The following is a 12,214-nucleotide window of genomic DNA, read 5'->3' as shown; positions in this document are numbered from 1 at the left end:
TGTAATTCTCAAACTGATCCGTGCAACCCATTAGGTATGTAACTGTTTGGTGTGACTGAACCATTTGACCTTTGTGGTCAGCAAATGTAGTATTTTTTTTTTCATTCATTCTCTGCTCCAGTATGCAATATTTTCACATAAACAAAAAACACTGCTTCTAATGTTTATTCAAATTATATTTATTTAAAATGTTGGTAAGGAAGAGACCATTTTGAACAGAAATATTCCTCCACATTTGACAAAACTAGAGTGCGTGATTCACTTTATGATATGAGTAAAGAGACCATTCACAACTTTTTTTTGCGCAGAAAGAAAACTTTGGACGTAAAAACTGATTTTAATTTCTCTATTCACACTCTAAGTACCCGAATGTTTAATCATTTTAAAACGAATTGAAACTGGACTTTTGACAAGATCATCAAGCGAAACGCAACTCGGCTCAGCAGCACGTCCTAGTGGGGGGTCTTCGCCAATGTTCACTGATATTTTGGTCTCGGGTTAAAAATAATATCCTAATCATAGAAAGGTAAACTGATATTTCTTAATACAGCTGCGTGATATTTAATCTCATTGAAAATAAGAGTATATTGAGACCACAGATGTTGGTTGCGAAGCTCTCCGTGTATGTAGTACCTAATGTATTCATTTCAGAAAGCTTTTACTCATTTGAAAACATTTGCTTTGACTCATTCAGGAATGTTTATTGATTTCTGGTTATAATAAACTGTTCTCGTATGGTAACTGCTAACTGTTTGCTTCAGTTGCAAGTGAGAAATAGGCTACTGATGTACAGATGATATTGTGACACATGCTGTGAGGGACGTTGTCAGAGGGGGCGATGAGGGGAACCCACTAAAGTTAGCATTGCGAAATTATTAGCCCACTATTATGCTAGTATGATTTTTCATGCTAATGATTAGAAGGCCATCAACACCACGAGAGCCCGAATGAGGAAGAGTTGTCTCACCCTCCTCTCAGTAAGTCCCAGATTCAGTTCCAAGAACTATGGCTGTCAACCTCACCACATTTCCCCCTCATGAGATACACATGCGTACACACAAATGTACAAGTACTTGAACATAATGTGCGCTCTGTGGTTTGTGGGCAGTTGATAAGTGTGCAGCAGCCTTCATAGGAAGAGGGGAGAGTGTACACCACTAATACAATTACACATATCGACAAGAAAAACATTTTCCTAAGAACGCACAGTTTTCATCATACGGTGAGATGGAATTACGAAACCAGCCACAAACACGCATGCAGCTTTCTCATGCATGGTGTACTCATGGGCACCACATCCAATAACAGTTGACATCAAAAGTACGTTTCCCTCTCGTGTAGATTCACTTTTAAATGCACATTTGTGTCATTGTTTTGTATACTGCAGAAAGAAACGGAATCACAAATGTTACTTGGCACAGATCAGAGTTGTGAATAGATGCCAGTGTGTTATTTTTTTAAACGCCCTCACAAACTCGTCAACAAAGTATTATTTGAATTGTTAGGTATCAACACATTATGATAATATTTGTTGAACTTATTTTATTGGGTATTTAATTACTTGTATAATGCATGCATATTAATAACCCCAAATACAATAAAAAAATAGTGAGAGAAAGCAGCAAAATGCGAGTCATTACAGACAAAGTAAATGTAGGTGCGTTTTCTCTCATCCGTGTGTGTGTGTGTGTGCACGTGCATGTGATCCAGTCAGCATATCTCATCTTCTGTTCTGTTAATCCTCCTCTGTGTTTGCTCTGTCCTGCACAATACCAGCAACATCCCTGCTGGGACTCAACCAATGCACAATATAAAAAGGTTTTCACTCAGTGGAAAGATACAATGTGTTCAGAAAGAAGGATGCAGGGAAACAGTGTGGTGAGTGGACTGTTAATGATTCAAATACATAACTCATTAGAACCTGAAACTACAACATGTTTGTTTGCAGGTGAAACTGATCAGAAGGTATAAAACATTGGTCTCTGACATTTAACTAAACTTCATTCTATCTGGTTGTAGGTTGCTGCCTCCACCTGGTGGCGGTATTTGTTACTGCAATAAAATAAAAAGTATGGGTTCCAAGCTGAGTTTAGCAGAATTGGAGTAGGTGAAGTGAATTTAAAGAGCACATATATAGCAGAAATGTAAATACAGTTATATGTAGTAGAAAATGTTTCTTGTTTTATGCAAGTTCTCTGCGATTGGTTCTACTGCTGGTTTTCTGTAGCATTTAGCACATTTCTCTCGTTCCAGGCCTCAGACTTTTCCTCAGGGGGAAACGTTAGATGTCACCAGACATTACAGAGGAGAAAATCACATTACACATGCTTGGCACAGTATGGTCAGTGTGTATTTGTATAATGATTAACTTTGTTTTTGAAAATATCCTCAATGATATGGGGAAACTTGTTTAATCAATATATTTGTCCCGGTCACTTTCAGACAAAAGCACTCCATCAGATATCAGCGAATGAAGTGTCCAGAGATTTCAATCATCCTCAGTCTTTTCTGGGCCAACAAAGATTGTTTACCCAAGCCAGGAGGGGCCTACCCTGCAAAAACAAACCCAGATAAAAAAATATGTGCTTCAGCTAGAAGTTTTGCTTAAATTTGCATTTTTCTGAATTTACTATATTTATAAACTGTAGAAACCTCAAATGCTGCAAACAAAACAAGTTCATATTCACTTTTAAGCAATAAAACAGACATATTTGTACATGTATTTAGGAAAAATATGTATTTACATGCTGTAAGTCTTTCACATTGTTGTTGGATGACTTTATGTCACCCCTGAGGTTTAATTTTGTTAAAATTCAACAAACACTGGATGGCCACAAAACATCAAGAAATGCTGGTTTGAAATGAAAATTTGGAATGGTCTCTTCACTTTTTACGCGGCTGTCATTTTTATTTCTCTATTATAATTAAAAGTGAGAAATATGTTAACTTGGACTATTGAAAGTTTGTATGCTCCTGGATTTTATTTTAAATGATATAGGAGATGTCAGTTATTATTTATCTGTACTAAAAAAAAGTGTATATCTGGAGACAAAACAATGGAACTGGTTGTATTTTAAGTGATTTCAGTTAAAACAGATTAAACATGCATTTTAGTCTATAGGACTATATAGGATTCAGCCTATAGTCCGGAGCTGCCTCTATGTGATTTAGTCCAAATTCAGAGCTGGAAATAAAGAGAAGTTCGATATTAAGTCAAAATCAAGCTGTTATATTTACATCAAGCTTTGATTGTCATACAGTAAGTGGACAATTTTAAAGATCGTTGTGAGTGATATACTTCATGTTGCCATTGGTGGCGCTATAACCGGGATTTATCATGTATCTATGTGATCCAAATATAATGCAAAGTAGAATACACCATGCTGCCCTCGTTCTGTTTGTTCCCTTGGGAAAGGTCGTAATAATGATATGAAGGATACTTGCCATATTCGGTGTTCCTGACGGTGTGAAACACTTATCACCTGAGCTCTATATCTGACTGACTTCATCTGTTTGAACTACAGGTGCGCAGGTGCTTCAGAAACAATTCACATCCCGTGAGAAGAAAAGCGTTTAGCCATGCAGTCACGCGAAAAATTAAGAGGAAAAGTTCTGATATTTAGAAAATATTAACAAAGATTGACCTAAAAAAATATCCAGCATAATTTTGTTTTGGGACAATTTATTTATTATGTATTTATTCCAAAAGGACGATATTTAACCTGTTATATGGAAACTTCTGCCTTATACGTAATTTAACGTAACATTTGCGTAAACATGAGTAGGCTACACTACGAGTAATGTTGAAATGGGTGATTTGTGGTTACCATGGTTTAACTACAAATGTTTTTTATTCTAGTAGCCTACCATTTATATTATGTGTAAAGCACTCAACACTGTTAAAAATTCTGAACATACCTAGTGACATTTCTAGCGATTTTTTAATTGGCACAATTATCACTTTTGCCAATAGTTTGTTCTTTAATTGACAGGACTTAAACTGAACCAATTGACATTTTTTGATGCACCAAGCCATTACAATTTTTTGAGTTGAGGTCTGAATTTGTGAAGAGCAACGCTGTTTAGTTCCCACGGTGTGATATGAAGAGATGAGTTGAAAGGTGCACTTGTCACTATCCCACGAAAGCTCACCTGTTGTCATTAAACAATCATACCGGTACAATAGCTATATGCGCCCCTATAATAAAGCAATGATGAGGATTATTGGAGAAGTCATGAAAGAACTGGAGAATATATAAAGTCACTTCTGCTGTCAAGTCCTCAACGACAGCAAGGTGACCATACGGAACCTTGAACCTTGAACGAGCTTATCACCAAAGCGTCTTATTTAAGCGACATTGGGAAAGCAAAAATATAAACATTTGATTAACTGTTAGTGTGTAATCTTTTTTGACAATGACTTCTCAAATGATCTTTTTTATCTTATTGTCAGTGTGCACTTTGGTTTGCGCTTTTCCGCGCACAGCATTACGGAACTTTCACAGACATCCTGGGAAAGATTTTGAATCTTCAGGGAGTGGACCAGACGAACCTATCCGGGGATCTGTCAGAGTTGTCAAACTGAGCCCTCATTTTCTGAGACGAGCCGCCGGTGCTTTTGGAAATCACGCGCCATCAAGAAGCACACCAGGTCGCAGCGCGTTTCCTGCTTTCTTGGCCCGCGGGCTTCCCGGACCGTCTGTCCTGACCCATAACAAACCTGCGGTCCTGCTTCCTCACATTGGCGCGAGCAACACCGGGGATGCGAAGAAACAAGGTCTCGAGATGTGGCGGAGAGTGACGCGGAAAAGTGACAGAGGCAGAGAGGCCGTGGCGCTGCGCATCAACCATAAAGACATGTCCAAACAGAGCTGTGCCGCTGTTCCCTTTACCCAGGTATATGCTATATTCTGATAAATGTAAATGTAAATATATGGATTTATTTGCCTGCACTGTTAAAAATTATGTGAAAAAGGCAGTTTCAACTTTTTATAAACTTAGTCAATATTTAGGTGAAAATAGTTGGATTTATTTATACATTTTATAGTGTTACAACGAGAAATGTAATTATAACAGTTTTACTTTTGATGTAGCCTAACTATTAGCATCATAAACTGACAGATTTCACGTTTCTCCTTTATACATTTTGTATCTTTTTAATTCAACGATTCAACTTTATCTTCACAGCGCATAACAGAGGACGGCTGTGAGACCGTGACCGTTCACAACAACATGTGCTTTGGTCAGTGCACGTCCATGTTTGTTCCATCCAACGGGGAGTCTCGCGCACAGCGAGACGCGCACTGCACGCGCTGCGGCCCTTCAAAATCGCGCTATGTAGTCGTGCCCCTGCGCTGCGGGCCAGAAGTGCGGGAGAGACGCGTTATGGTCGTTGAAGGGTGCAAGTGCGAGACGGGTAGCAAAGACGTCAAGTTTCAGAACACAGAAACGTTTAATTTATGAAACTATTTATTACATATTATTGTTGAGGGATTTAAAAATGTACTAATGATATGTGTGTGTGGATGCGCGCGCGCGCGCGTGTGTGTGTGTGTGTGTGTTTGTGTTTGCCGGACGAAGTTGAGGAGAGTGTGAGAGCTCGGTTTCCTCAGTCAGAATTTACTATAATTTATAGTCACACAAATGTGAAAGATTTGTTATATAGAAACGTCTTGTGTGTCATGCAAAATATGTTAAACGCGAGTCCCTGGAAATTCAGGGGGAAGATTTTATGCAAAACTGCCGTCTGCTATTTCAGCGGTATCTTTGTTAACTGTAATGACGATGCCACTCATTAGAGTGGTTATACCTACATGTAATGACATTGTTTCACCAGTAAGTGTCGCTGCTGTACTGAATAATTTCAGGAATTAATTTGTTAATAGAGGCCTGTACCTTCACCCTGATGTGATGATTATATCAGAAATTATATGTTATATACATTGTCAAAACGTGGTTCAATTCACCTGAATTCACCCATTGAAATATTTAACGGATGTATTTGAAGTCAACCTAAATACAAATGGTCAATAAAACATTTGAAGGTAAAACATATCAGTCTCTTGGTGTTTTATAATGCACGAATATGTAAAACATTCAGTCATGCATTTAAGTTTTTAAAAACACAGACATCCTCGACAATTTAATATGTTAACCTTACCATTTTACCAAAGGTTTTCACCATACTGACAGCACAGATGTCAATATTTGGTGGTTAAAATACCCATGTGAGGTCTATCTAACAGTTCATAAAGCAATTGTCACATCCATAGCGGCACATACCTATTCCTCACACAGGGCACATGGAAAATAACTATTTAATGTTCTTTAAAAAGGCATCCCTTTTATTGCTTCTGGTATGTGCATTTGAATTCACAGAAATCCTACAAAGAATGTAGTCTCTCAAAAACGGTGTCCTTTTTTGTTACAGCTAGCACACGTGTGTCTGTAAGATGTCTACTAAAGATCTGGAGATCTGGAAAACATCTGCTGTGTAAAAACATCTACTAAACACCTTAGAAAGAGCAGTTTTACATCCATTCTAAATCATAAACATCTTACGTCAAATATAGATGTAGTGTGCTATCAGGGTAACGCATGTTTATTTCTCTTTTTTAAATATAAAACTCGCGCCTATATTTTTCTGATTTTTACACTCTAAAAACGGATCTTTAGTAAAATATAAATCGGTTCAATTGGTAACTAATAAATTCTCTGACAGTTTATGTCACATCCATAATGATGGAATTGCCCATCTTTTCCAAATTCTGTATGACTTCAAACATCTCCACACTTCATTACCACAAATTACAGCCCTTTCTGTTAAGACTATAAAAATAATATGTTAACATGCTGTTTTTGACCTAGCCTATATGAATATAAGAAGAATACACAACCTTTACTTATGGAGTATGGAAAATATGGATTGTTCACCACAAATAGTTTTAACCAGGTTGGTCTTTGCTGGTCTCTCAGTCTGGCCAAGCTGGCATTTATTAGCTGGTCGGCCTGTTAGCTTTACCAGCTGACAGATGCCCAAAACCTTTAAAACCATAAAAACAGACCAGCCTAACCAGATTGCACAGGCTGGGAAACCACTCTGGGCAGTTTTTCTCAGCCGGTAAACTCAACATCCTCAATAAAGCAAGCACCTAATTAGCTGTTTTAATTAGTCCATCTTTTAACACCAGTATTCACGTAGTCCTCTAGATGTGACATGAAGGGTTGGTATACACAGGGAGTATATGCTAACTATACTCCTCATCACGCCTTTCAATACTGTGGGAATTCCCATCACCCTACACGACAGCTGCACTTCAGCCATAAAAACGTGTGCGAACCTAAAATAAGAGTTTTATTCATCGATTTTCTGGCACCTGGAAAAAAGAGTTTACTCATCCCGTACGGAAAAATGGCCCGAGGGCAAGACAAGGGGGTGCTTTACATAGCGTTGGCAGTCTGTCAAAACTGCTTTACTGCGATTTGCATTGCGCTTTTAAGTAGGCTACGACGCGCGAGCGCGTCCTACGGAGCCCGTCTAATCACCCCATCGGAGAAAAAAAACCAAGACCCGCAAATCCGTGGCCACAGTTTTGTAATTCGTTCCCTCAGTTTAAAAATCCGTACTCACAGATTCTAAAACTGTTCCCACAGTTTACAAAACCGTGCTCTCGGATGAATAAACTGTACCCACGAGTTTACAATCCGTGCTCTCGGTTTTGTAAACCGTCCCCTTAGTTTTTGAAATCTGTACCCACGAATTCATAATCTGTGCCCACGCTTTCGCAATCCGTTCACACAGTTTTGCAAATTGTAGCCTACTCGCGGAATTGAAGCCTCTGTCTGTCAACAGAACAAGCTCCTATACAGGAACATTAACGAATATTGTATACTGTTTTATTTTAGATTATATTATAAATTATCTTAATGTGTTTACACACGAGCGCATGGCGCATATAAATCATGCGTTCATTGCCGCGTTTCACTGGCATAAAGTTGGTTTGACACTAAACGGTCGATAGTCGTGAATTTAGGGACCGTCTCTAAAGTTACATACACATTAAAATACATGTTTCCAACTTCAATGGCATTTAAAGGGAATGATTTATAGCCACAAGACTAACTGTACAGTGTTCATGTGTGTGTCAGATATAATGCACACCTTTTATATTTATTCAAATAAACCGTTAAATCAAATGCAAATATTCCTATGTGTTTCACTGCTGTATGGGCTCATACATAAATATACAAATTTTAAAGATCAATAGCATTTAAAGGGAATGACTTCCCTGACTAACTGTAAAGTGTTCATGTGTGTGTCAGACAGAATGCACACCTTTTAGATTATTGATATGTATTAAAATAAACCGTCAAATCACATGCAAACATTCCTATGTGTATAATGGTCTCATACACAAATATACCATTATTTAAAGCTCAATAGCAATACGTATAGGAATATGTGCATATGATTTGATGGTTTATTTTAATACTCAATAATCTAAAAGTTGTGCATAATAGCTGACACACACATGAACACTGTACAGTTAGTCTTGTGGCTATAAATCATTCCCTTTAAATGCTTTTGAAGTTGGAAAAATGTATTTTAATGTGTATGTAACTATAGAGATGGTCCCTAAATTCACGAATATCGAAAGTTTAATGTCAAACCAACTTCACACCAGTGAAACGCGGCAATGAACGTGCTTGCTGAACGTGAACATGCTTTATATGCGCCATGCGCTCGTGTGTAAACACATTAAGACAATTTATATTATAATCTAAAATAAAACAGTAGGCCTACAATATTCGTTAATGTTCCTGTAGGAGCTTGTTCTGTTGACAGACAGAGGCTTCAATTCCGCGAGTAGGCTACAGTTTGCAAAACTGTGCGAACGGATTGCGAAAGCGTGGGCACAGATTATGAATTCGTGGGTACAGATTTCAAAAACTGAGGGGACGGTTTACAAAACCGAGAGCACGGATTGTAAACTCGTGGGTACAGTTTATTCATCCGAGAGCACGGCTTTGTAAACTGTGGGAACAGTTTTAGAATCTGTGAGTACGGATTTTTAAACTGAGGGAACGAATTACAAAACTGTGGCCACGGATTTGCGGGTCTTGTTTTTTTTTCTCCGAGGGGTGACCAGTGGGCTCCGCACCCTCCCCCCAGTCCTCGCGACTACTCGCGTCAAACTGCGCAGACCGTGTTTGGAGAGCTAAACTGAAGTAAATTATTTATATAAATCGAAAGCGGTTTCCTGCGCAACAGATGTGGAGTTTCTTCCAGACCTATACGTCGCTGCATTGTTGCAGCCGTTGCCATGACAACACTGCGCGCTGCCGCGTTTTTAAATTTGAGTTCTTGCTGCTCCGGTGCCAAAAAGCAGTGCTTGGGGGAAATCTAACCCCCGTAAGCAAGCTCGTTAAAGGTAAACAATGACAACGAATCGAACCCGGGTTGCAAAGTATTTGTGTAAGGTTCAGCAAGCAAGGAAAGGGGGAATCGCACGCCGGAGAGCGCGCCATTAAAACTGCATTAGAGGAAATTGTTGTGTGCGATTCAAGCAGCGCCACGCGGGATCGGTTTCCTGCAAAATGACATTTTCAGCATGCTTTATTAGTGTAATGGGCAACTGGGGAAATTTTGTTGCAGGATTAGAATGAAACAAGCTCTCATGTTGAAAGCTTTTATGGCTGTATGCATAATAACGTGTAAACAGCTGCGCAAAACTAGTATTTATCACTCAGACCTTGAATATTCTGTCTGCTCTGTTTTAATATGCACACCCCCCCCCCAAACGAGGCCAACACTACATATCTCCTGAGAGTGCACCAGTTGGACCTTTGCATATTGCACCTTTTTAATAATGCGCCACTCATCGAGGCCTTTGAAATGCGGACATGGGTCTGAATCCGGTCCATGGCTGGATGGTGGATTTGTTGGACCTGACTGCTCTAAGCACGGAGAGAGGGATGTGCCTCGGGGTCTTTTGTGCGAAATGCCAGGGTAAACTTAGAGATGGTATGGTCGCAATGAAATGGATGGGGCACGGGTGCCAGGGAGCAGCTGGGCAAGGCTGGCACATGATTGCCGTTGGGATTCTGTGCCGCAGGCCACCGCCGGCTTTCAGTTCTTCAGTTTTATCCTACTTCATGGTTGAGGTGCCTATACAGAGCCCAAAGCTGCTGTTCATAAAACAACTTGGCCAATATGTTATGCAACATATGGAACGAAAGAGATTCGCCACGGGGTTGCTCAAGAGAGCACCTAGTGATTTTTTACACTTTTTTGTCTTACGGGGTAGGTATGTGTTCATATCTGGACCAAAAGGTAGATCAACACTGCACTTTGTTTAATTTGATCACATATGTTCAAACTTTAATCAGAGGGTTTTGATCCTTACATTCTACCTGCCAATTCAAAACAAATAAGCAACGAAATCTTTCAGTAGAAAGGCAGAAAACACACTTTTACATGCATTTATTTTCACATTTGTAGTCAAATTTCCAATCAGAGTGTAATGATGGAAAAATGTGCTGTAAAACACCCACTTTTAGAACTCACATGAAACTAAGTCAGTTGGCAGCGACTTTACATTTATTCATTTAGCAAACTCCTTATCAGCTGTCCATAATGATAATAAAACAGAAGCAGTGATAAAATGTTTAAATTCTTACGAGAAATTACAGAGATGGGAGATACAAATTATATGACAATTGGTCAAATACATTAAGAGCATGGAGATGTATAACCATAATAACCAATTATACATAAAATGTATAATTAAAATAATCTGGATATAGAGATGCTTCATCAAAATTAGTTCATTGACATCTTCAGTAATGCTGAACTTAACAACTTAACAAATGTGAGATCAGTTTGTGACATTGTTGAGATCTCTTCTGACACTCTAATGGGGGCATTGCCAAGATTTTTTTAAAGAGATTTGAGTTTCCATTTGCTCCCTATATTTTTTTATTGTCTATGAGAATTGAAAGATAATCTAATTCAAGAGATCTGATCTTTGATTCTTCTTTCTTATGTGTGGGTCTGATTCCCAGGAGACACACATATTGATTAAAGACATCTACCAAATGCATATATACAGTATGTGAATAATCTAATAATCAATATGTCTTTTAGACCCTTTACCTAACAGCAACAGCCTGATATAAAACCTATATGGTTCAAAAACGATGAGAAGAATGTAAATACTTTAATCTCAAACATCTGGTAATTTTACCATTACATTACCCTTTAATTTTACAGACATTAACACTGAAACACAATGCAACGCAAGGCAACAGCTGTAAAAAATGAATACGGATAATTCCTAATTGTGCCCTATTTTTATGAATGTTTTTAACAGTGCACAGTCATATACAATGGTAATTGTAAGAGGAAAATCTATTTTAAAACAATTAAAATAAATGGAATAGATTTGAATTCACATATTTATTCAGGTTTTTTACATGAGCAGTAAATAGATATTGCTTTTTCTCTCTGGCATACGCTCACAAATGCACATGCTCTCTTCAATTCTGCCTTTGACCTGTCGGATGCGCAAACATATTAATTAGACATTATAGATTAAGACCTGCGAGATGCAGGTGATGTCACATAACAACTCTAATTGCATTCATTAGTGTAATTAAGGCTAGGCATTTGGCGAAAGCATCTTGTGTAGCTCTGCCTGATGTCATATTTTGCTGTCGTCTGCCTCGCCGTGCCTGTTTCAGAGCTCAGCGTCCATGTGTTGCAAAGTCTGCTGGCATCAGAATAACTGTGTTCATTTACCCTGAGAGAGCAGGAGACAAGGGCTCTGTTCCAAAACTTGCTAAGCTGCTTACCTAGACAGCATTTTAAGGCATCATATGCACAGCAATAGTTTTGGGGGGCCAACTTTTAAGGCAACAAGCATGGTGAAGGCAATCCATTGCGATGAGTTTAGGGAAACAAAGTGGAGATGGTAAAGTAAGAAAAATGTTTATGTGTGCTATGTATATCTGAAGCATCACATTGTTGTCATGAAAATAATAGAAATCGGATGCAAATTGTTAAAATGTTGTGACTGATTTGTTGCTATTGTCGGCTCCATTTCGCCTAGAAGACAGCTGTTTACGTAGATAGAAATCAAGGTTTTGGGATAAAGCCACAAAGAGATTCTAGAAAACATAGTATGAACGAATGAGAGGCTATAAAACAAAGAAA

At 38.5% G+C, this 12,214-nt stretch overlaps 1 protein-coding gene across 1 annotated transcript; it reads left to right on the top strand.

The window, feature by feature from the left end:
* The first annotated feature begins 4,416 nt into the window (after positions 1-4,416).
* Positions 4,417-5,584, top strand: dand5 (DAN domain family, member 5). The gene is made up of 2 exons (XM_057331225.1): positions 4,417-4,896; positions 5,188-5,584. Exons 1-2 carry the CDS (start codon positions 4,417-4,419, stop codon positions 5,461-5,463), a joined length of 756 nt encoding a protein of 251 aa, XP_057187208.1. The 3' UTR covers positions 5,464-5,584.
* Positions 5,585-12,214: the final 6,630 nt, after the last annotated feature.

Source organism: Triplophysa rosa, linkage group LG4, assembly GCF_024868665.1.
Source record: "Triplophysa rosa linkage group LG4, Trosa_1v2, whole genome shotgun sequence".
Taxonomy (NCBI): Eukaryota; Metazoa; Chordata; class Actinopteri; order Cypriniformes; family Nemacheilidae; genus Triplophysa; species Triplophysa rosa.
This window is presented reverse-complemented; position numbering and strand designations above follow the sequence as displayed.

Excerpts from the sequence above, each read along its gene's own strand:
- dand5 (XM_057331225.1), top strand. The coding sequence starts at position 4,417 with ATGACTTCTCAAATGATCTTTTTTATCTTATTGTCAGTGTGCACTTTG. Across the intron at positions 4,897-5,187 it reads CCGCTGTTCCCTTTACCCAG|CGCATAACAGAGGACGGCTG; the intron begins GTATATGCTATA and ends TTATCTTCACAG.